The sequence below is a fragment of the Neoarius graeffei genome, chromosome 6, assembly GCF_027579695.1.
Source record: "Neoarius graeffei isolate fNeoGra1 chromosome 6, fNeoGra1.pri, whole genome shotgun sequence".
NCBI lineage: Eukaryota > Metazoa > Chordata > Actinopteri > Siluriformes > Ariidae > Neoarius > Neoarius graeffei.
The window spans coordinates 41,805,052-41,828,577 of NC_083574.1; the positions used below are offsets into that span (position 1 = coordinate 41,805,052).

The window sequence follows — 23,526 nt, forward strand, 5'->3', positions numbered from 1 at the left end:
TGATTTTTTCTTTAATTTTTGTAATATGCCATAATAATTTGGCATAAGATGTTTATATCTACATTCATTTTTGTACTAATTTCGTACAAGAGTGTCACACCTGCGCACCTTGGTGCGTGCATCAGATAGACTCTCGGGCGTGCTCTGGACAGCGCGTGCACCAAGCGGACTCTTGCGCACGCCGTAAATGACTCGCACCTGTACAGGATTAAGTAAGGATCAGTGCGCCTGTATAAAAACTGTGAAAATGAACTTACTTTGCGAAGTATTGAGTTGCGTTGCTGACGCGTTACCGAGTCTTATTTCCTTGTTTGGTTTCCTGATCCCTGATTTCCTGTTTCTCGTCTTTGATTCTGCCGAGTCTACGATAGCCTGTTTGTGCCTCGCGTGACCTATTGCCTGTTTCACCGTTTTACGATTTTTCCTGCCGTTCTGGATTGTTTACCTGTCTTCACTTGTATTAATAAACACACTCTCTGCACTTACATCCGTCTCCCAACCATCTCTGACAGAATATTTCACACTCCCTGACAAAGAGAACGCACATTCACCTGTTCATACGCCATGTTCTGGAACAAACTAATGTTAATGGCACTCAAACAGCCACCGTCAAATGGTGCAGTTGGAGTCTTGTTCTCGGGCTCGGATCAACAGTGGACTCGATACGAAATTTTTTTTAATGACTTGGACTCGAACACTGAGGACTCGAGACTGGACTCGGACTCGAGGTTTAGTGACTCGACTACAACACTGACTTGGACCGGCATCGCTAATCTCTCACTTGGCAAACCTGACCCACATTGTTCTCCTTGTGTATCCAAACTCGCGAAGGTTTGCGCTGCTTCTAATCTGGCTTTCTTGGCAGATCTTTCATTTATCCTGTTGCTTCTTGACACTGCGAGATGAGTTTTCTTTCGTCTTGATCTTATCGTGTCCTAATTTGAATGTCAGTGCCCAATCTGGATTTGTTTCATCGCGTAGGTTTGCCGGTGTTCCCGCAAGTTGCGAAGCAGAGTTTTCGTGTTAAAGCTCAGAAGCTCAATTTAATCAGCAGAAAACAGCTTTAATTAGCAATGAACTCTTACCAGATATAAAGTGGTCACCGCACACACACACACACACACACACACACACACACACACACACACACACACACACACACACACACACACACACACACACACGGGTGTAATTAGCTTTTTCCTTAGTTAAGTCCTTATAATGTATGTTTTTGAACCACAGCATACACACAGCGTTCTCTGGACAGGTCTTCATCTGTTTTGTCACCATTTTTAATTATTTTGGGAATTCTGAAGAACCGTTTCTCTTTGTCACGAGTAGCATTATAACCGCAATTATATCCCGCACACAAATTAGGCATTGTCTTCTTCAAAGGCAATGAAATCGAAAGAAGCGTTACAGCAGCTCACACGTGAAGTGCTGGTTCCTGGTTGTTATCATCCAACACATACCTGTCAACTTTGAGGTTTGAAAAAAAGGGATATTTCCCAGATTTTTAACTCAAAATAAGGGAAAATTTCGGAAAGTCATACCCTTCACCAAAAGTGGGTGTGTAGTTGAATGGGGGGCAATTTTCTATCTAGTATCTGTGATTTCCTGTACTCTGGTGCATGTTGGTGATAGCCAAGACCCAAACTCAATATGCTTATGGTTTATAGAGTGCATTTGTGAATAAACTATACATTTATTTTTATTTGCTTTCAGTGGTACCAGTTATTTCCCAAATTAAGGGCTAAAATACGTATCTTATGTTAAAATAAGAAAGGTCATTATATAACCAGTCAATAAATTCAATTCCATTGCAATTTATTATGGTTTTACCATAGTCATGGCCTCGGAACACTAGATAGATAGATAGATAGATAGATAGATAGATAGATAGATAGATAGATAGATAGATAGATAGATAGATAGATAGATAGATAGATAGATAGATAGATAGATAGATAGATAGATAGATAAAGAGTAATATAAGATATTAAACCAAGAGTGATTTAAAATGGGTAAGTTTCAGATAGAAAATAAAATAGACAATGAGTGGATAAAACAGTTAATACACCAATTAGTTTACACTAGGCTATTTATGAGGTCTTAGCCAGGACATACTTAATGTAAACATGTGTAGCTTACCTTTGATTATTTGGGAGGCTTTCGTTTTCCCCATGGAAAATTTCTTTGCGAGGGAAGAGTCTGGGAACATTCCAGCCACGCACTTGTTGAAATCATCAAAGAAAGAGAGGCTAATGTTTTTCTTAGCTATTAGCATCGCCATCTTCACCTCAGACCTAATCAGTGTTGCCAGATACTGCTGACGGTTTCCAGCCCAAAATATGTTCAAAACCCGCCAAAATGCACTTGAAACCGTCCCAACTTGGGCGGGAAACCTCCCAATCTGGCAACACTGGACCTAATCACTTGTTCAGCCTCGCCTCCGGACGTAGTTCTGTAATTACTGATGCCTGAGAGGGCGGGGATGGGAATTCATGGCCCGACTTCCTGCTGTAAACTCCTGTCAGAGGCGCGTCATGAATTCTGGACCTACTGACTTTTTTATATTGTGAAAATACGAGACTTTTATATAATGTGAAAATACGGGATATTTTCGGGAAAATAAAAAAATGGGAAGACAGCGGGAAATAAGTCAAAATAAGGGATTTCCCGGGAAAAACGGGAGGGTTGACAGGTATGATCCAACATGGCCGACTTCAGGTTTGGAAAATAAGCATGATGCCACATGCACACGCAGGATAGTTCAGTGCAGTCTGTGGCATCCATAGCCAGATGAAAACATTAATGAAGTCTGCATGAATATGCTGATAACTTTCTTAGTCCTGTATTTGTCGTTTTTCACATTCCTAGATATTGCTGATATCTGAAATATATCTTTGATCACTACAGACACAATGAACCACCAGAATCCTGCCTACAAGTTTAAATCCTCCAATGGAGGCCTGTCAGCCAACAGTCACTCATCAGGGGGTGTTCCTGGAGGCGGAGCATATCGGCAGCAACGTTCCGGGCCACACCCTTTCCAGCAGCAGCCGCTCAATCTCAGCCAGGTGTGGAGTCTACGTGTTTACGGTTACACTTTCTGGTTTGCATTTGGTGTATGGATGTGTAGTCGTGTCAGGTAGATTTTATCGCAAGCCCAAACATCAAGCCAAAGATAATACACGACCCCTGGTGTAAATAGTATAATGGGTAAAAAGCAAGATGAATAACACCATGTATTGTTTTGCAGGCTCAGCAGCACATGGCGGTGGAGAGAAATGGAGGGCACAGGAGACAACAAGCCTATATCACGCCCACAATGGCTGCTCAAGCTCCCTATTCCTTTCACCACAACAGTCCCTCCCACAGCGCTAATGTGCACCCTCACCTAGCTGCCACTCACTTATCTGGCCAACCCCACCTTTACACGTACACCACCCCTGCTGCCCTGGGGTCCACTGGCACTGTGGCACATCTGGTGGCATCACAGGGTTCAGCTCACCATGCGGTCCAACACGCTGGCTACCCACCAAGCATCGTGCACCAGGTCCCTGTCAGCATGGGCCACCGTGTGCTGCCATCCCCTACGCTGCACCACGGCCAGTACCAGCCCCAGTTTGCCCACCAGACATACATCAGCGCGTCGCCTGCCTCCACTGTCTACACTGGATATCCCTTGAGCCCCACCAAGATGAACCAATACCCATATCTCTAGACCCGAAAACACTGGAGCCGAGTCCAACGCTGCTTCCCATCCTCTTCCCACTAAAGACAGAGTCAGTGAGACATGCCCAAGCTTAACGGCCCCGAACCCTTTCCCTGTCCCCGTCACGCTTAAACTTGAAGACGATGAAGTCACTGATGGAGAAAGAAAGAGTACCATGGGAGGGAAGGGATGAGTTTGAAAGGAGTTTTCTTTGCATATGAGTTTGGTTTTCTTTTTTTTTTTAAAAAAAAAGGGCCAGTTCTGTTTCTTTTGGGTTTTACGACGTTGTCAATATGGAAGTCATATGGGTTGGTTTTTTTGTTTTTTTTTTCCCCCCCTTTAATTTCTTTTACAGCATGGTCACGTCTGTTGGCATTTTGGGAGAGACTGGGAAATTTATTAGCTCATTTGTTATTTTTGTTCCTTTGTTTTTTCTTTCACTGACTGTTGATGTTGAGCTGAGGTCACGTGGTGGATGAGAACGTTATATAAGGTGAAATACGGATATCTGCTGCTCTACAAAGAAAAAAAAAATAACGATGGCCTTGAACTGTCTTAAACATTTCCGAATCACTTACAGTGATGAGTGCTGCGCGTACTCCGCCGTCCTCTCCTAATAACAGCTGGAGGAATCTTCTGGAAATATGAGGAAAAAACAAAAGACTTTCTAGTGTATTTATAGATTTTTTTCTCTGTTTGTGTTCTCATTTAAAAGAAAAATACGTTTTGTCATACAGTAGGACATTTAGCTAGCCTCCCCCTCTCCTTCCTTTTTAGAATGTAGCATACTTCACCTGCTTATTTTATGAAGAACCTTTCTGATGCCAATAGAAATTTTTGTTCCTCCTCTTTAAATGTGATTGCACAACGTTGTTGTAGTAACATAAGCATGTATAACATAATAGTCTGTGCACGTGTGTGCTGCTGTTGGCCATGTGCGTGGTACACCTTCCTCTGCACCTTTGTGCGATATGTTCCTCCACGGTCTTAGGTTTATCATCGTTCCCTCGTAGTGCCTTACACATATTACAACAGTTTACTTGGCTGGAAAACCTTTTAGAAGCAACAGGAACTCGTTTGTCCGTCGGCTTCGAGGTTGGACATCTTTGTCTGAGATGTTTTGTTCTTAACTTCCAGGTGTAAGCATAGTCCTACATGTAATTAGCTAGATTATTATACACGACGCCACCATTTCGTACAACAGTGCTTCTTGTTAGCATGCATGAGCTTATTTAACATTTAGACCAAGCTACTTCCTTGGAGTAATGAACCAAAGTTGTCATTCGGTAAAGATTAGTAACATTTTGTTACGATAATTATGTATAGTATGTTTACTGTATAGCGTAGCTGTGTGTCTTAGGAACCTATTCAGTGGCACTGAGCTTTGTGTTTGTTTTAACAGCAGATCGACGTGAACTGATGGAACCGACGCACTACATGCGTTTAATTTGAAAACCTGTGCTAATATGTTTGATTAATAGTCATAAAACTGAAGTTAAGGTCAAAGCATATTATTATCTGCTAACGATATCCAGTTGCAGCGCATCAGAGAGGGCTTTCTGGAGGAAGGTCAGAAGAGCAGGAGCGTTTGAGCATCGAACGGCCCCAGCGAGCCTGGTGCAGAAACGATGGTGAAACGGTAAACCTGTGAGGGTGAGCGAGCGGGTCGACGTAGGGACAGGACCGATTAAAGGTGCTAAAAGATGGCACTGGATGGATTTCGGATGGGAATTCTAAGGAGGAGAGAAGGGAGAGTAAATTCCACATCTTAATGAGAATAGCATGTTGGCTTTGAGCATGTCGGTAGGACCTGGAGGAATCTGCGCTACTTGAGGCACTGCGTGAAAACACACTACCTTCTGATCCAAAGGGTTGTCGGGGAAGATCCGTGCTGGTTTCCGTGTGCTTTGAAGGCTGTGGTTCTCAGCATGAACTGAAGCCAGGCACAGTAGGGATCGTTCACCTGAAAGAGTTGCAGAAATTTGTTGTTCCTCTTTGTCTTAATTAAAAGGAAGAACTTGTGCTTGATCCGTCTTTAAAAGAAAGGGATAGCTGATATGGGGAAGAAATTGCGGGCCAACATTTTGTTTTTTTGTCGTTGCTTTTTTGCCGCTTGAGTTCGTGTCGGCTTGTGTTTTAGCCAATGATTAAGTGATTTGACTTGAGGGCACATGCATGTGATTTTTTCCGACTGCATCTGATTACTCCCCTCTTACGTCACGCCATAGTATTTGCATTTGAAGTGGTTTTATTTTTGCATTTTTTTTTTTATTAAACATGCTATGCTACAAATATATTGTGTCAGCTAGAGATACGTTTAGAATAATCATCAAAGTTTTTTAATTATCATTAGGCTCTTTTTTTTTTTTGTATCTGGTGGTCAGTATGTTGTAATAATGCAAAGTATTCTTAGGAGCATCTAGTAATCAAAAGCGTTGATTTCAATTGTGATACCTTCTACCCAAACCTTTTTTTTTTTTTAATTCACGAGCTTATTTGATAGTTTATAGCGAAGTTTTTTTTCCTTTGGATCTGAATGATGTAGGATGTCAGGATGTCTATTGATTTTGAAGTTGTATTCAGCTTGTTTAGGCCCAGTGCACTGACACGGAGAGGTTCCTGTGTTATTAGAAATACATCTAACATTCCATATTAGAAAGCGTTGTCGTCTCACTGCACTGTCTACGGTCTCCGGTCCTGTCTTACCTCATGTAGACCGGCCTGTCCGACCACACGGGGACGGACTCGTTGTCATTTCACACTCGTAGTTCTTCCCACCAAAGAAATTCAGTGTGTTGATGATGCACAGAATTGTCCATCGAAGTAACTGAGATGACCGACAGAGAAAGAAAAATCAGATCACTATTAGAAATATTCAAGACGGCGGTATATAGGATACAATAATGATCCATAATTCATGCAAAGTCACCATTAACCAAACTGTGCATACTGTCACAAGCTGCTTTTTTTTTTTAATCCGATTGTACAAATCATTTCTACAGTATGTTTGATTTCTATAAGAAAGTAAGGCCACTTATTCATCTTAAACATTTTAGTTGGACGTTCTTCAGCTTTACTAATGTGAGTCATGAAGTGAGTATGTGAATCAATTAACAAATATAAAGCAGTACTCCATAGAGACCTGAATGAGATACCAGTAATGGTCACTAGCACAAAATGAATGTACAATGTGAGACTGAACATCTCATCTCTCTCTCTCTCTCTCTCTCTCTCTCTCTCTCTCTCTCTCTATATATATATATATATATATATATATATATATATATATATATATATATATATAACTATTAGTTGATATAAACAGTGCCATCTTTTTACTGTAAATGTACATTTTGACGAAAAAATAGGATGCAATATGTCTCACTGGAACAACTTGGTTACCATGAACCTCCACAAAAATGTATTACTCAAAGTAACTTTTTTTTTTTTTTTTGGTTTAGATTATCACATTTCAGCTGAATGAGATGAGCTGGAAAGCCCTGTTAGCTCTACAAAGTAGTAATTTTTGATACACAGGCTGTAGGACAGATCCGGTGACCTTACTGTTACCAAAATGTGTGCTATGTCTGAAAAGTAGACATCTTATATACACTACCGTTCAAAAGTTTGGGGTCACTTTGAAATGTCCTTATTTTTGAAAGAAAAGCACTGTTCTTTTCAATGAAGATCACTTTAAACTAATCAGAAATCCACTCTATCCATTGCTAATGTGGTAAATGACTATTCTAGCTGCAAATGTCTGGTTTTTGGTGCAATATCTCCATAGGTGTATAGAGGCCCATTTCCAGCAACTATCACTCCAGTGTTCTAATGGTACAATGTGTTTGCTCATTGCCTCAGAAGGCTAATGGATGATTAGAAAACCCTTGTACAATCATGTTAGCACAGCTGAAAACAGTTGAGCTCTTTAGAGAAGCTATAAAACTGACCTTCCTTTGAGCAGATTGAGTTTCTGGAGCATCACGTTTGTGGGCTCGATTAAATGCTCAAAATGGCCAGAAAAATGGCTTGACTATATTTTCTATTCATTTTACAACTTATGGTGGGAAATAAAAGTGTGACTTTTCATGGAAAACACAAAATTGTCTGGGTGACCCCAAACTTTTGAACGGTAGTGTGTGTGTGTGTGTGTGTGTGTAACAATGTCAAACAAAAAGTCTTTTTAACTATAACTTTTTTTCACATGATCACCTCCTGGAAATTCATCCACATGTCCAAACACTGCCTTCCAAACTATGAACTCGAAGCTTTAAGCAATGGTCAAAATCGACTCCTTCTTATATATTTTTTTCTGTTTTTTTCTTCCTTTTTTTTTATTGTGAAACTTTTCTGCATTGCTTTTTTGATTCACAGTAATCAAACCTGTAACAGTCTTCTCTTCCCCTTCAGTTTGAAAGACATTTCCAGCGCCAGATGTCCTCCTAGGCAACTTTTTGAAGCATTTTAATTTCCTGACACGAAGAAAACGTTGCTTATTACCCTAAATAATAATTGAATCAGTATAAGAGCGCTATGTGAAGCACACAGGTGTTTTATCACTTCCCTTCAGTGACACAGTGACAGCACTTTCACAAACTTAAAGCCCTTTTGTTAAGTGTTTGAGAATGTTGGTTTGGTTTTTTTGGTTTTTGGTTTTTTTTTCCATGGCATGGGTTCAAACAGAATGGTCACGGGTTTAATGGAGTCATTCATCTGCATGGGCAAATGTGCTAAGAGGCCAAAATATAGAAATGGCCATTCTGTATACTTTTTAGAACCAAAAAAAAAAAAAAAAAAGGTCAATGATCTTTAACCCTTGGTAGAAGTCGAAGTATGGAGTTTAATTTTTAATCTTGGTCAGATTCTCAGTCACGTAAACACATGATGGACTTAAACCTGACAGGACCTTGCATCACTTCACTACTAAAGGTGTACTCGCTACACTCCTGTTCTCTGTGCAGACGATGCTGCAGATGCACTCGATCAAACGCAAATCCGTCAGCTCCAACCTGACAAAACGACAATTCATCACAAATTCATCACCGCAGTAATCTGATATCTAGCTGTGATGCACTGTAGCCATTTGTGCAGCCATCTATGACATGAACTTCTTTTCTACTTGCACAGCAACAAGAAACAAGTCAAATGTAAACTAAATATTTTTCTATAATATCTCAAGACCTAAGAAAGCATCGCACCCTGACCCTGATTTTTGTGTCTATTGCTGTAGGGTTTCTCAATGGTGTATCTCATTAGTTGTTGTCAAAGCTATTGTGTGCTGCAGTATTTTCAAGTACGTTTCTTTGTTAATGTCTTCTTTTGATTTCGCTTTCTTTATTGGGGATTCGAAGAAGTGTGAAGTCTCATTCTTTCAATCTGTTAACGTAGCGCTATGTGTACCCTGTACCTTAGACTAATCTTATTAAGTATGTTATGAGAATGGATATTTTACTGGCTTTATAGAATGTTAAAAATGAATATAATAATGATAATAAGAAGAATGATTTAACTCCAAAAAGTTGAGTACTTGCTAACTAAGCGCTTGTGTTACCATTAAGATGTTGTGTGCTTCTCTTAATTTTCGTTGTAGAAAAATTGAGTGAGTTTATATTAGGCTTCGACAACTAACGATAGCAGTGTAAATTTATGGAGGATTTTAACAAACATCTGGGTTATAGAAGAATATAGTTATTTTAATTGTTCTATTTACTAACTGTAGGGTGAGAAGGGGCTCGCATTGTGGTGAACTATGTTATAGCTTGTTATTCACTGTTACTTTTGATCATTTTTTCGGTCTCCAAGGTGAATCGAGTTATTAATGAGAATTTGTATGCTCACATATGCATATTGTATATGTGTAGAAATGTAATCACACTTTGTCTTGGATTTACATTAAACTGTCACAGCATTAATCTCCTCATCTTATGATGCTTTTTTTTTTTTGCTTCAGTTTTATGTCTCGTGCTTTTTGTGTTTGAATGGTTGTCTATGTGTCAGCCCTGTGATGACCTGGCGACTTGTCCAGGGTGTACCCCGCCTTTCGCCCGTAGTCAGCTGGGATAGGCTCCAGCTTGCCTGCGACCCTGTAGAACAGGATAAAGCGGCTACAGATAATGAATGAGAACATTCAGTCAATGTTAATAGTTAATTTAGTTAGCTAGGCACGTAACGATATATCATGTTTGATGATACGTAAATCCTGATACAATTTTATGATGATAAAAAACTAATTGATTATCAGGCTGCGTAATCTCTTATTTTCCCTAGCTGTAATTGTGTTTAGACAGTAGAGGGCGCAGTACCATACCATAGCGGGAATGCACATGACTTCACCCGAGGCAGAAGTAACACAGCTCTAATGCTGCCAAAACACACGAAAAACAGCTTGAATAACAGAGTTGTTATTTTTCATTTTTAAGAAAATGAATATTTTAATTAATAGGCTATTATATTTTACTCTGACATTTACAAATGTGGATCGATTATTGTTGGTTATTAAGCAAATAAAACTTTTTTTTATTATTTAACAAAAGGAATATTTAAGTTGATAAAGAATAGGAAGAGGGGTGGCATGGTGGTGTAGTGGTTAGCACTGTCGCCTCACAGCAAGAAGGTCCGGGTTCGAGCCCAGCGGCTGGCCAGGGCCTTTCTGTGTGGAGTTTGCATGTTCTCCCCGTGTCCGCATGGGTTTCCTCCGGATGCTCCGGTTTCCCCCACAGTCCAAAGACATGCAGGTTAGGTTAACTGGTGACTCTAAATTGACCGTAGGTGTGAATGTGAGTGTGAATGGTTGTCTGTGTCTATGTGTCAGCCCTGTGATGACCTGGCGACTTGTCCAGGGTGTACCCCGCCTTTCACCCGTAGTCAGCTGGGATAGGCTCCAGCTTGCCTGCGACCCTGTAGAACAGGATGAAGCGGCTACAGATAATGGATGGATGGATGGATGGATGGATGGATGGATGGATAGAAAAATAGGAAGATAAAGTTGCAATTTTTTTTGTTAATAAATTTTAAATTTAATATTTAATATTTTATATTTTTTTCAAAAATATTGTGGAAAAATCAATCATGAACCCAATATCATGAATCAAATGAAACTGTGAATTGAATGAATCATGACATTCCTACTTAGTACATGTTTTATTACATAAGACAGACCATAATTTTGCCGTCATTTATCAAAGTATCCTCATATATACATGTCACATATTTCTAATGACGCTGTTACAGGAAAATCACATAACAGTTAGTTCTAATCACTCAATTTGTTTTGTTGAAAAGCATTCTTGTCATACTGTTACGTGTTACATGTTACGTGGTTGGTTACGCCATTAAACAACAAACTTATCATTAAAACAATAGACAAAGTTGTAAGTGTGACCATTGGCAAATTCAGGAGTTTGAACAAAGGCCTTATCAACCATCTTGGACCCATGAGCAGGACCAAAACATTCCAAACACATGCAAGTAGATGGATTGATGATGCTAGATTTCCTCTGGGTATGAATGGGTTTTTGTTTGGTGTCTTGTGATGGGCTGGGTTCCCATCCAGGGTGTGCTCAGTGTTTCTGGGACTCACTGTGACCCTGACCAGGATACTGAAATTGAATGAATGAATGAATGAATGAATGAATGGTGTATTGTCCTGTTCAGTTAGGGAATAATATCTGTGCAATACTGCACTTTTCTATCTATAACTAGATCAAGTTCAAAGTGTTTATTGTCATATGCACAGTAAAGACATGCCCTCTTGCGCAATGAAATTCTTAGTTTGCTGTCCACAATGAATGCCAATTACAAATAAATAAATAGGTGGAAGAAGTAATACAGGTGGCATAGTGGTGTAGTGGTTAGCACTGTCACGTCACAGCAAGAAGGTTCTGGGTTCGAGCCCATTGGCCGGCGAGGGCCTTTCTGTGTGGAGTTTGCATGTTCTTCCCGTGTCCTCATGGGTTTCCTCCGGGTGCTCCGGTTTCCCCCACAGTCCAAAGACATGCAGGTTAGGTTAACTGGTGACTCTAAATTGACCGTAGGTGTGAATGTGAGTGTGAATGGTTGTCTGTGTCTATGTGTCAGCCCTGTGATGACCTGGCGACTTGTCCAGGGTGTACCCCGCCTTTCGCCCATAGTCAGCTGGGATAGGCTCCAGCTTGCCTGTGACCCTGTAGAACAGGATAAAGTGGCTACATATAATGGATGGATGGATGGATGGATGGATGGAAGAAGTAATACAAAGTAAAGGCAATACAGTGTGCAAAAAAAGGAAAAACGCCCAGTATAGTACAAAATAAAGGTAACTATGCTTAAAATGAACACACCTTATAAACATCCATCCATCCATGTTGCCTGCGATCCTGTTCTACAGGGTCGCAGGCAAGCTGGAGCCTATCCCAGCTGACTACGGGCGAAAGGCGGGGTACACCCTGGACAAGTCGCCAGGTCATCACAGGGCTGACACATAGACACAGACAACCATTCACACTCACATTCACACCTACGGTCAATTTAGAGTCACCAGTTAACCTAACCTGCATGTCTTTGGACTGTGGGGGAAACCGGAGCACCCGGAGGAAACCCACGGGGACACGGGGAGAACATGCAAACTCCGCACAGAAAGGCCCTCGCCGGCCCCGGGGCTCGAACCCAGGACCTTCTTGCTGTGAGGCGACAGTATTCTATGAATGAAACCTGTAACGTATGTTGTCTTTTCTTTCATCACCAGAAGGGGGCGATGTGAGCCAATATATTATCAATTACTCCTTTCAATTCATTTTTTCCTCCACATGTATTAGGAATTACACCATGTTCGAAATAATTGTCTAAATTCTTAACTTACGTCATTTATCTAGTCACTTGTTCAGACATTTTAACACACCACATGACTAATTTAATTGTTTTATCTCGTCTATGGACTAGTAAGACGACGGATCAGCGTTGCCGTGAAACCACAGACGCCAGTGGGCGGAGCGAGTCAACCTATCATGATTGCTGATAGACAGCTCTTTCATCCAATAAGCCATCGAGCTCCTCGGACAACATGCCCAAATAAGTCCATAGTGGAGGCGGGGTTAGTGTAGTACTGGAGGGAGGAGGGAAGGATGCTCTCCCAGCAGAGAGGAATCAGGCAGCTATCCATGAAAAATATCCCGTTATGTCTAGATGCCATGGGAGAAAAACTTTTCCTCGATTTGTATGAAATCAGATCCGTCAGCGGATATTTAATGAACTAAGCAAGGTAAGGCTTGTGTGTCTTAACATTAGCAAAAGGCTTGTGTGGCAGTTAGCGAAAATATTTCCTTTTGCACAAAGATTAGCTTCTTCCATGCATGTCATTAATGTGAGCTAGCAAGAATAAACGCAGAACTTTCAACATATATATTATACATATATACATATATATACCAGAGTACCAAGGACGGGTAGTTAGCTAGCTGAGTTAGCATAAAACCGTTATTCCTGTCAGGGTCCTTTTAGCAGTTTGAGGAAAGTCTCCTGACAAGATAAGATAAGATAATATTATGGGCTGGTTTGTCAGAAATAACCAACCCTTCTTACACACTAGCACTCTCTCCCTGACTGACAGGAATATGACTCGTTTTATTCAGACATGATTAATAACTAGTTTGTAAGTGGAATATATATATATATACTTTTTAACTAATTTTTTTTCTTTTTATCATTGTTTAAATATTCTTAGTATTATTATCATGAAGTTTTAATCTTTTAATCTTTCGTTTTAGTCTTTTATTTTTACCCAGGGCTCCTATTGATAGCAGGTTTGCTCTTGTGGCTACCTGATTGGACTACCCTGGGTGATTTATCTTTTATTTTTAAATAAAGGTGCTATCTATCTATCTATCTATCTATCTATCTATCTATCTATCTATCGTTAAACACCTCATTCTGAACTGGACCTCGCTTAGTAGTCGCCTGATATCATGACATTAGCTCGGGATACTAGACGCTAGAGGGGTTATATTTTAATAAAATGGCTGTTTGGGTTAAAAAATAATAATAATCAGGCGGTTTTGTTTGTGTGTTTTGTTGTTGTTGTTGTTGTTGTTGTTTTCTCTCTTGTACACGCGCGTGCTGAAGAAACAAAGAAAGCGCGAGGCTCGCTCTCTTTCTCGCTCGCTCGCGCGGGCGCGCACGCGCGGTGACAAATTGAGCACGCGCACGAAGAATTCGCCTCTGGACCGATGCGTGTGTTTATTTACACGCGATCCAATTCTCATTTTATTTATTTATATGTTTGTTTGTTTGTTTTTAAACGCAGGTTTTCCTCGGCCCCGGTGCGCACCGGTTCTTTCTCCAAAATCGCCTCGGCGAGAAACATGAGTTTGTCTGAATGGAGGCTCTGACGCGTGCAGCTGCTCTGGCGGAGCGGAGCCGGCCATGGCGCGTGCTCTCCTCTCTGTGCTTGATAGCGCTGGTCTCCATGGCGACGTCAGACCTTGCAGCTCCGGGTAAGTTGCATGCAGATGAACCCCGCGGCTGCTTTTGCACTGAAACAAGGTGAAAAGAACGCTGTGTGTATGCTAGGCATTTATTCCTGTCAGAAGTGGTGCAGTGACGTCACAGGCGCATTAACCCACTTTTAATAGGACGCTACATTTAAAGAAAAGTAGTGTAGTGCAGGCCCGGCGCGAGATCTCAGTCTTAAGGGGGGCTTATGAAATCCACTAGGGGGGCACCACTATTATTAGCTTATTTTTGCACACTATTCGGGCAGCCCTAATCCCGCACAGTAATCATCACATTAAACATAACCAACAGCAAACATGACCGGACCAGCAACAGCCTGCAACATCAGTCCCCTCTCTCTCTCTCGCACGCACACATCAAGTACACATAACTTATTAGATCACAAGCAGCATCTCAAACTAAACAAAAAAAAAAAAAACGCCACGGCGGGTGCATTTCAAAGCAACCAAGAGGGGTAGCTACCAATTGCCATTACACACACACACCAACAACAACAACTGAGTGTGCACATGACATCTCATCTCATTATCTGTAGCCGCTTTATCCTGTTCTACAGGGTCGCAGGCAAGCTGGAGCCTATCCCAGCTGACTACGGGCGAAAGGCGGGGTACACCCTGGACAAGTCGCCAGGTCATCACAGGGCTGACACATAGACACAGACAACCATTCACACCTACAGTCAATTTAGAGTCACCAGTTAACCTAACCTGCATGTCTTTGGACTGTGGGGGAAACCGGAGCACCCGGAGGAAACCCACGCGGACACGGGGAGAACATGCAAACTCCGCACAGAAAGGCCCTCGCCAGCCCCGGGGCTCGAACCCGGACCTTCTTGCTGTGAGGCGACAGCGCTAACCACTACACCACCGTGCCGCCCCTGCACATGACATATTAGATGAAAAGCAGCATCTCAAACTAAACAAAAAAACACCACGGCGGGTGCATTTCAAAGCAACCAACAGAGGGGTAGTTACCAAATGGGTTGATGGTCTTCTTTGCCAACGACATCATGTGTTGGTTTATCCGAAGTTGCCGGTGTTGGAGTTTTGAACCAATTACGTATATCCATATTTAAGAAAGCGCGGAAACTAGCTGCTGTCTGCTGGCATAAACTTGCGCTTCATTTTCCACCCAAAAATGCGGGTAACTGATTTGGCAACACTGACTGACGTAATTACGTAGCCAAACTTTCCAACAAACTCACACGGTTTTAATATGTTTAATGTCTTAGTGATTGTGCAACACTGGAAGTTTTAACCCAAAGCGAGTACAATAAAATGAAATTAGGATTTTATTTATCTATTTATTTATTTGAGATCTGTGATTGTGATCTGGCTTGGGTGGGCGGGCCAGGCGGGCCCACGCATATTGGTGGGCGGGCACTGCCCCCAATGGCCCGCCCACAGCGACGGGTGTGGTGTAGTGCAGGCCCGGCGCCAGGAACAGTTTACTAAGGGGGCAATTAGAAATCGCAAGGGGGCAAATATTTTTTCATATAGTGTGTAGTAGTGATGGCGGTCTGACAACGTGTTTCAAACAGTTAACTGCGCCAACCACAAAACCACGGCCCCGAAGGTTGCTTTAGTCCGGGAAAATCATGTGGCATATTACCAGGGCAGTTGCGCTTTATCAACCCCCGTGCCCACCTGTTAACCCTCCCCTCCAATTTTCTCACAGACACGCGGTACAACCGGAAAGATGCCAAACATAAAACAACACACACAAACCTACAGGCAAGTCCTTTAAATTTAAAATACATACAAATAGCTCCGCGGCATGAAAACAAAACGTCAATGCAAGTCTAAGGTGCTTGGCTCGGCGGCCAAAATCACACATCACATTATCTCTAGCCGCTTTATCCTTCTACAGGGTCGCAGGCAAGCTGGAGCCTATCCCAGCTGACTACGGGCGAAAGGCGGGGTACACCCTGGACAAGTCGCCAGGTCATCACAGGGCTGACACATAGACACAGACAACCATTCACACTCACATTCACACCTACGCTCAATTTAGAGTCACCAGTTAACCTAACCTGCATGTCTTTGGGCTGTGGGGGAAACCGGAGCACCCGGAGGAAACCCACGCGGACACGGGGAGAACATGCAAACTCCGCACAGAAAGGCCCTCGCCGGCCACGGGGCTCGAACCCAGACCTTCTTGCTGTGAGGCGACAGCGCTAACCACTACACCACCGTGCCGCCATCGGCCAAAATCATAATTTAAAAAAAATCAACAGACCCCGCGGCTGCACCAGTAATAGCCTTCCTGACTCGCACCGAGTCAACGCTAACCACTTAATCCGCAACCCCAGTTTAGGCATGTAGGGGACTAAACACTCTGAAGTGATGAATTTTCACCCCCGCTGCATGGGGGGTGACGTCAACGACACATATTCTTACGCTATTTGCGCACAAAGCGGACCATATATGAACACGTACACCAACATAAACGGAGATAAACTTAGCCTACAAAGAAAGAAAATGGATTCACAATATTGTGATCGAATTCGTTTAATTCGGTGGGGGAAAGACTACTCCCGTAAACTGACTGCATATTGCAGGATATTGCAGAGACAGTGCACTTGTAAGTGTGCATGTAAAACCCCCGCCCGACCCTTGTCCTTATCACAGGTCTGTATGTGCGCGGCTGTGTCAGCATTTCACACATACACCCACAATAACTAGTAGTCCCCAGTAGTTAGGATTGATACATATGTCTAAAACAGGGTTAATATTAAATTCAGGCTTTTTGAAATAGTCCTACCTTAATAGAATTCTACGATTGCAACGTAAGAATCATAACAACCAATCAGATTTGTTCTACCGTGCCAGTTTTAGTAGTGATATGTGAAATGTATTTTTGTGCAATGCGCAACCACTTAATATTTCGTATTTGAAAATGCAAATTATTAATACGTCTATAATACATTATATTTTCATAAGAAAACAATTAAGTGATTTGAGTCTCCGTTGAGTGGGCGGGGCTGTAGCCACGAGGGGGCAACGCCCCCTTTCGCCCCCCCATGGCGCCGGGCCTGGTGTAGTGGTTAGCACTGTCGCCTCACAGCAAGAAGGTTCTGGGTTCGAGCCCAGCAGGCAAGCTGGAGCCTATCCTAGCTGACTATGGGTGAGAGGCAGGGTACACCCTGGACAAGTCACCAAGTCATCGCAGGGTTGATACAAACAACCATTCACATTCACACCTACGGTCAATTTAGGCCAAGTTTACATTAGACCGTATCTGTCTCGTTTTCTTCGCGGATGCACTGTCCGTTTACATTAAACCGCCGGGAAACGGGAATCCGCCAGCGTCCACGTATTCAATCCAGATCGTGTCTGGTCCGGTGCTGTGTAAACATTGAGAATACGCGGATACGCTGTGCTGAGCTCTAGCTGGCGTCGTCATTGGACAACGTCACTGTGACATCCACCTTCCTGATTCACTGGCGTTGGTCATGTGACGCGACTGCTGAAAAACAGCACGGACTTCCGCCTTGTATCACCTTTCATTAAAGAGTATAAAAGTATGAAAATACTGCAAATACTGATGCAAATACTGCCCATTGTGTAGTTATGATTGTCTTTAGGCTTGCCATCCTTCCACTTGCAAGTGGTAAGTGATATGCGCTGGGATCACACACACAGCGGCTCAGTCCCGAATCACTGCTCGTGCGCTTCACTCGCGCGCTCTGTGAGCTGCGCAGGGCCGGAGTGCACACCCTCCAGAGGGCACTCGCTGTTCAGGGCGGAGTGATTTGGAGCGCAGGATGCCTGCGGAGCCGAGCGTATCCGTGTATTGGCGTTGCTGTGTGTACGCAAATCGTGTATTGGTGTTGCTGTGTGCACACTAATCGTTTTAAAAACGTTAATCTGATGATCCGCTGATACGGTCTAGTGTAAACCCTACCTTAGAGTCACCAGTTAACCTAACCTGCATGTCTTTGGACTGTGGGGGAAACCGGAGCACCCGGAGGAAACCCACGCAGACATGGATGCAAACTCCGCACAGAAATTGGCCCTCATCAGCCGCTGGGCTCGAACCCAGAACCTTCTTGCTGTGAGGCGACAGCGCTAACCACTACACCACCGCGCCGCCCTATTTATTTATTTATTTATTTGCATTATTCCCGTGAGAAGTTAGCAGATGCGTGATGCAGTGACGTCACAGGGGCATTGCTAACCCACATGTAATAGGACACTACATTTAAAGATACATTAGGAAGAGGTTTTTTCCTTCTTCTTTTTCAAGAAAAGTAGTGTAGTGGTTAGCACTGTCGCCTCACAGGAAGAAGGTTCTGGGTTCAAGCCCAGCAGGCAAGCTGGAGCCTATCCTAGCTGACTATGGGCGAGAGGTGGGGTACACCCTGGACAAGTCGCCAAGTCATCACAGGGTTGATACATAGACACAGACAACCATTCACACTCACATTCACACCTACGCTCAATTTAGAGTCACCAGTTAACCTAACCTGCATGTCTTTGGACTGTGGGGGAAACCGGAGCACCCGGAGGAAACCCACGCAGACACGGATGCAAACTCCACACAGAAATTTTTTTCAAGATTAGGTCTTAAATAGGGCAGCACGGTGGTGTAGTGGTTAGCACTGTCGCCTCACAGCAAGAAGGTTCTGAGTTCGAGTCCCATGGCCGGCGAGGGCCTTTCTGTGTGGAGTTTGCATGTTCTCCCCGTGTCCGCGTGGGTTTCCTCCGGGTGCTCCGGTTTCCCCCACAGTCCAAAGACATGCAGGTTAGGTTAACTGGTGACTCTAAATTGAGCGTAGGTGTGAATGTGAGTGTGAATGGTTGTCTGTGTCTATGTGTCAGCCCTGTGATGACCTGGCGACTTGTCCAGGGTGTACCCTACCTTTCGCCTGTAGTCAGCTGGGATAGGCTCCAGCTTGCCTGCGACCCTGTAGAACAGGATAAAGCGGCTACAGATAATGAGATGAGATGAGAAGTCAGTTTTCCGAACAGGCTTTCTTAGCCATTTGTGCAGAGGCTGTTGCATTAAACTCTTTTTGTGGCTATGTCATCGTGTTGTAAGAATGAGTGTAACCATAGCGCATACGCATACAGGTGTTCCTATTAAAATGGCCGGTGAGTGTATACAATTCGGTTCACCATTCGAAATAAATGGACTAGACTAAAGAAATCACTTTCAGACACGTTTATGTGTATTACCGAGGGAAAATGCGATCCGATTTTAAAATATACTCCAGGTCGTCCCCCTTTCCTCGCCTTTTTCGGCCAGTGGTCCCATGTGTGATGTAGATGTGACGCACTTCCAAGTTATTACGGGAAGTTGTCAAAAAGAGACCACTGAGCTCTAGCGCCGGGACTTTTCCGGGAAATAAGCATTTGGGTTATGGCGACAGCGTGTGTATGTCAGCCTCGGTTCGGAGGTTTCAGTTTCGAAAACTGTAAGAGGTAAGAGTAGAATAATATAAAGTACAGACACTTGGTATGGTTTACTTCTGTGATTTTTTAAATTGCTCATTTTTGGATTACGCTTCATTTTTGTGGCTACTGCCTCATAGAGTCAATACATACGCTATATTTACTGTATGGACATGGGATCAGAAAACTATTTTATTTATAAGCAGTAGCCACATGTACCCATAGGGTACCTAGTTTTAAATCATGTTCTACATTTTATCCAGGTTATTTATATGTAAGAAATCGCACCTTAAAACAGTGGTCAGGTTTCACTATTAGCTACGAAAATCACAAAAGCTTCTTTTCTCACTCACTTTTCCTGAAATGTTTCCTTTTCGTGTCATTTTAAACATATAAATAGTGGAGAGGGCAAAAATGCTGGACTCGAGGTTCAAAGAAGTTGTGCCGAGTTACAGCAGAGACTCGGCTCAGCTAGGTAGCGAGGTCTGTCTGAGATGACAAGCACAACGGTAGTGACGGTGGTATTGGCATGAAAGCTGAAACTTTGAAACTGTGTTTGTGCAGAATGTACAGATGAGAAGGTCAGAGAACCGGACAGACTAAAGTATTAAAGTGCTGATGACACGTTTTTGACATCTTTGGCGATGTTTTATAACATAAAAAGTAATTCCCGATGATCCATATATTAATTCACGAAGGCGCCTATTTTACAAGTTATGATAAAAAACGCGGCTATTTGGGCAAATTTGACGGGGCTGCAGCACCCAGGAGACGAATGAGGAGGAGGAGCTATATGACGTCAGCGAAAGAACCTTCCTCCTAACTTACCAGTATGTTGTTGATGCGGCAGGTGTTCAGTTTATCATTATTAGTATTTTTATTATACATTTTATATATATATATATATATATATATATATATATATATATATATATATATATATGTGTATATAAGTTATTATGCCTTCGCGTTGTGTTGCCGGCTTTTGCTCCAAAACCTACAAGGATGGGGTAAGTTTATTCAAGTTTCCCAGAGATCCCGAGCTGCATGCGAAGTGGGTAAAGCAAGTCAGGCGCACTCGTGACAAGTGGGAGCCCTCACCAACATCCGTCCTGTGCTCTGAACACTTCGATTTGGATTGTTTTGACACCCTTCCCAGCTTAAAAGAATCTCTTGGGTGTTCAGTTCATCACAAACGTGTGTTACTACCATCAGCAGTGCCTACACAGTGTTGCCAGATTGGGATTTTTCCCGCCCAGTTGAGCGGTTTCAAGTGCATTTTGGTGGGTTTTGAACATATTTTGGGCTGGAAAACGTCAGCAGTATCTGTTGCCAGATCTGTTGCCAGATACTGCTGAAGTTTTCCAGCCCAAAATATGTTCAAAACCCACCAAAATGCACTTGAAACCGCTCAACTGGGCGGGAAAAATCCCAATCTGGCAACACTGCCAGTATTCCGGAGGGGGTCTACTAGTAGCTATGCCGGATCCAAAGACAGTCCTCCTGTCAGAACATGTGTTGTGAAACGACATAAGATAAAGGTACGTAGAGCTCTAGATTCTACATGATAATCATAAATGTAATCATAAAGTCGGCGTGATATCAGTCATGTATTTGCTTGTGAAAGCTTGCGGCTTTCATGTAACTGCCGCCTAGCAACGAGAGGCAAAGGGTAAAGAGGGTAGGCTATCATAGATTCTATTCGGAAGAGATCAACACAATTCTGGACTCCCAGAAGAGGAAGAGCTAGCACTAGAGAGTTCACCAGCATTTTCATGCGCCATTTCCATTGAGTAGAACCAGAGTAGAACCATAGGATGTCTATGAGTAGAACAGCCAGTGAACCGCAGCGTGTTCTCCCGCTGACGTCACAACATGGCCGCGAGCCACGGACCCAGTTTTCTTGCGCTGTGCAATTAAAAGTTGGATATTTGCGTAACAACAGCTTCTTTTCACGTAATTATAACAGAAATCTAACATGTTTGCCATGTTGTATAGTTTATTTAAGAAATTGCATAGAGTCATGTTCGTGTCATCAACCCTTTAAAGTGCATATCACGGGTGAATTCAGGAGCAAGATCAATGTAATTCTCCTATTTTATATTAAACTTTGGTCAAATATCTGTCACATTCTGCATTTTGTGCAATTTTTCTACCTTGCGCAATACCAGAAAAATTCAGTTGAAATCAAGCCATTTGAGGCGAATTGGTCCGCCTCTGAAAAAACTTGGCATTTGGATTTCCCGACAAACATTGATTTTCGTGACGTCACGTGCGGGACGCCTCCTTCTGAATCCTACGTCAGCGCTGGTTTGTTTATGAGAAAACGACCTGGTGTTTTTCTGCAAATTTCTTCAACGTTATCGCGTAATTATTAAAATGGTTAACAGATGTATCGTAGGAGGGTGTAGCAACACCAATCTTGATGGGATTAGTACTCATCGTTTCCCAAAAGACCGGACAATGAGAGAGAAATGGGAGCGCTTGGTGTACACAGGCTGTGCACTGAAACCGTGCAAAGCTCGCGCAGCCTGCTGGCGCTTCCGCAGGTGATGTCACGAATCTGGCTCCAGACTCCCTTGGGATTTTTCCAGACGCGTTTTGTTATTTCATTTTTTTCTGCTGTAGACAGATGGCCTTGTGCGAAATTACCCTTCTGGATGAGTGTGTAAAGGGACATACTTTCATATAAAAAACAAAACAAAATTGGTCCGGAATATGCACTTTAAAGCGCTGCCGCATTATTCTCTTTATAGGTAGAGATGAAACAAGGGTTAAATCCTGCCATTGCCAGTATCAGCAGGTAGTTGGGCAGCATTACAAAATAAACCTTTGATGTAATTTAAATTCGTGTGCTAATTATAAAGATTAATATTCAAAGGTGCTCAGGGTGGATTTTTCCTTTAAGCTTCAGATATCGGTGTTTGGTCTTTTACAGAGGCTTCATCACTGGGGAGCTTTATTCTCACTGTCGTGCTGACTGTTGAGAGGGTAGGGCGTCATTAATATTAATAAGCTCATCGTGAAAATTGGGAGCTGTGTCTAAGTACAGATCTTTCGTTGCTTTCCCAGTGGGAAATGTTTTTTGTGTCAGAGTAAAGTCTTCGGTGTAAACTCACAGATTCTTAATGCCATCTCCTTCCTACGAAAGGTTTTGGATTATGGGTACTTTACAATTGTTGACAATAATTGTACAGCCTTATAATCTCTGTAAATCCTCCCAATTATTTAAATTTGTGCTGTTTGACAAGATTAAAGGATACACACTGGTAATAGTGATGTTTTATTAAGTTGAGAAGAGTTTGGCAGGATAAGACGAGCCATCTGCTCTCACTTTCAAAGCATGTCAGATTCGATGCCATATGCCTGCCTGTCTGTTCTTTTATTAAGTGACTGACTGAACTTTTATTGATGAATTTGTTATTGGCCACAGTTTAAAGAAGCCATTCAGCTTGTGGTGTGCCCTGTGTTGGCTGAACAATTGTTATGATGTCTGCTATACAGCACTCCTCCTGCCTTAACAGGTTGGAATGGTTGTTACCTCATGTGATATTTAGCAGACACAGAGTCCAGGTTTTTGACAGATCTTTAGGCTGAAGTGTTTTGCACATGACGCAGATCCATCGCAAAAGCTCTTTGTTAGAATCCACAGCGGGGGAAGAGACAAGAAGCTAAGGGTTACCACATGCTAATCCATCATCCAAGGTCAAAGAACGGGCTAACTAGGTCAAATTCATAAACTAGAATGTTGGAAACTAAAACAAGGGAAAGCAGTTCATAATTAGAGTGCAACACGTGCAGGATTTTGTAAAGACAAGCTAATATATATATTTAGTAGGGCTGTAACAATATGCGTATCGAAATCGAAATCGCGATACGCAGAGCCACGATCTGTGTCGCGATACAAGAAGGCAGAATCGCGGTACA

At 42.6% G+C, this 23,526-nt stretch overlaps 2 protein-coding genes across 6 annotated transcripts in view; both read left to right on the top strand.

Annotated features, from left to right (window-relative positions):
- The window catches only part of hipk2 (homeodomain interacting protein kinase 2), a 170,645-nt gene extending 160,976 nt beyond the window's left edge, over positions 1-9,669 (top strand). For all 3 annotated transcript variants that reach the window (XM_060923670.1, XM_060923671.1, XM_060923672.1), the window contains exons 14-15: positions 2,920-3,080; positions 3,263-9,669. In XM_060923670.1, the coding sequence (XP_060779653.1) occupies positions 2,920-3,080; positions 3,263-3,727 (626 nt within the window). In that variant the 3' untranslated portion in view covers positions 3,728-9,669. The remainder of the gene's footprint in view (positions 1-2,919; positions 3,081-3,262) is intronic.
- A 3,172-nt stretch (positions 9,670-12,841) lies between these two features.
- Positions 12,842-23,526, top strand: part of LOC132887900 (protein FAM107B-like) — a 338,230-nt gene continuing 327,545 nt past the window's right edge. For all 3 annotated transcript variants that reach the window (XM_060923673.1, XM_060923674.1, XM_060923675.1), the window contains exons 1-2: positions 12,842-12,953; positions 13,995-14,184. In XM_060923673.1, coding sequence (XP_060779656.1) covers positions 14,067-14,184 — 118 coding nt within the window. In that variant the 5' untranslated portion in view covers positions 12,842-12,953; positions 13,995-14,066. The remainder of the gene's footprint in view (positions 12,954-13,994; positions 14,185-23,526) is intronic.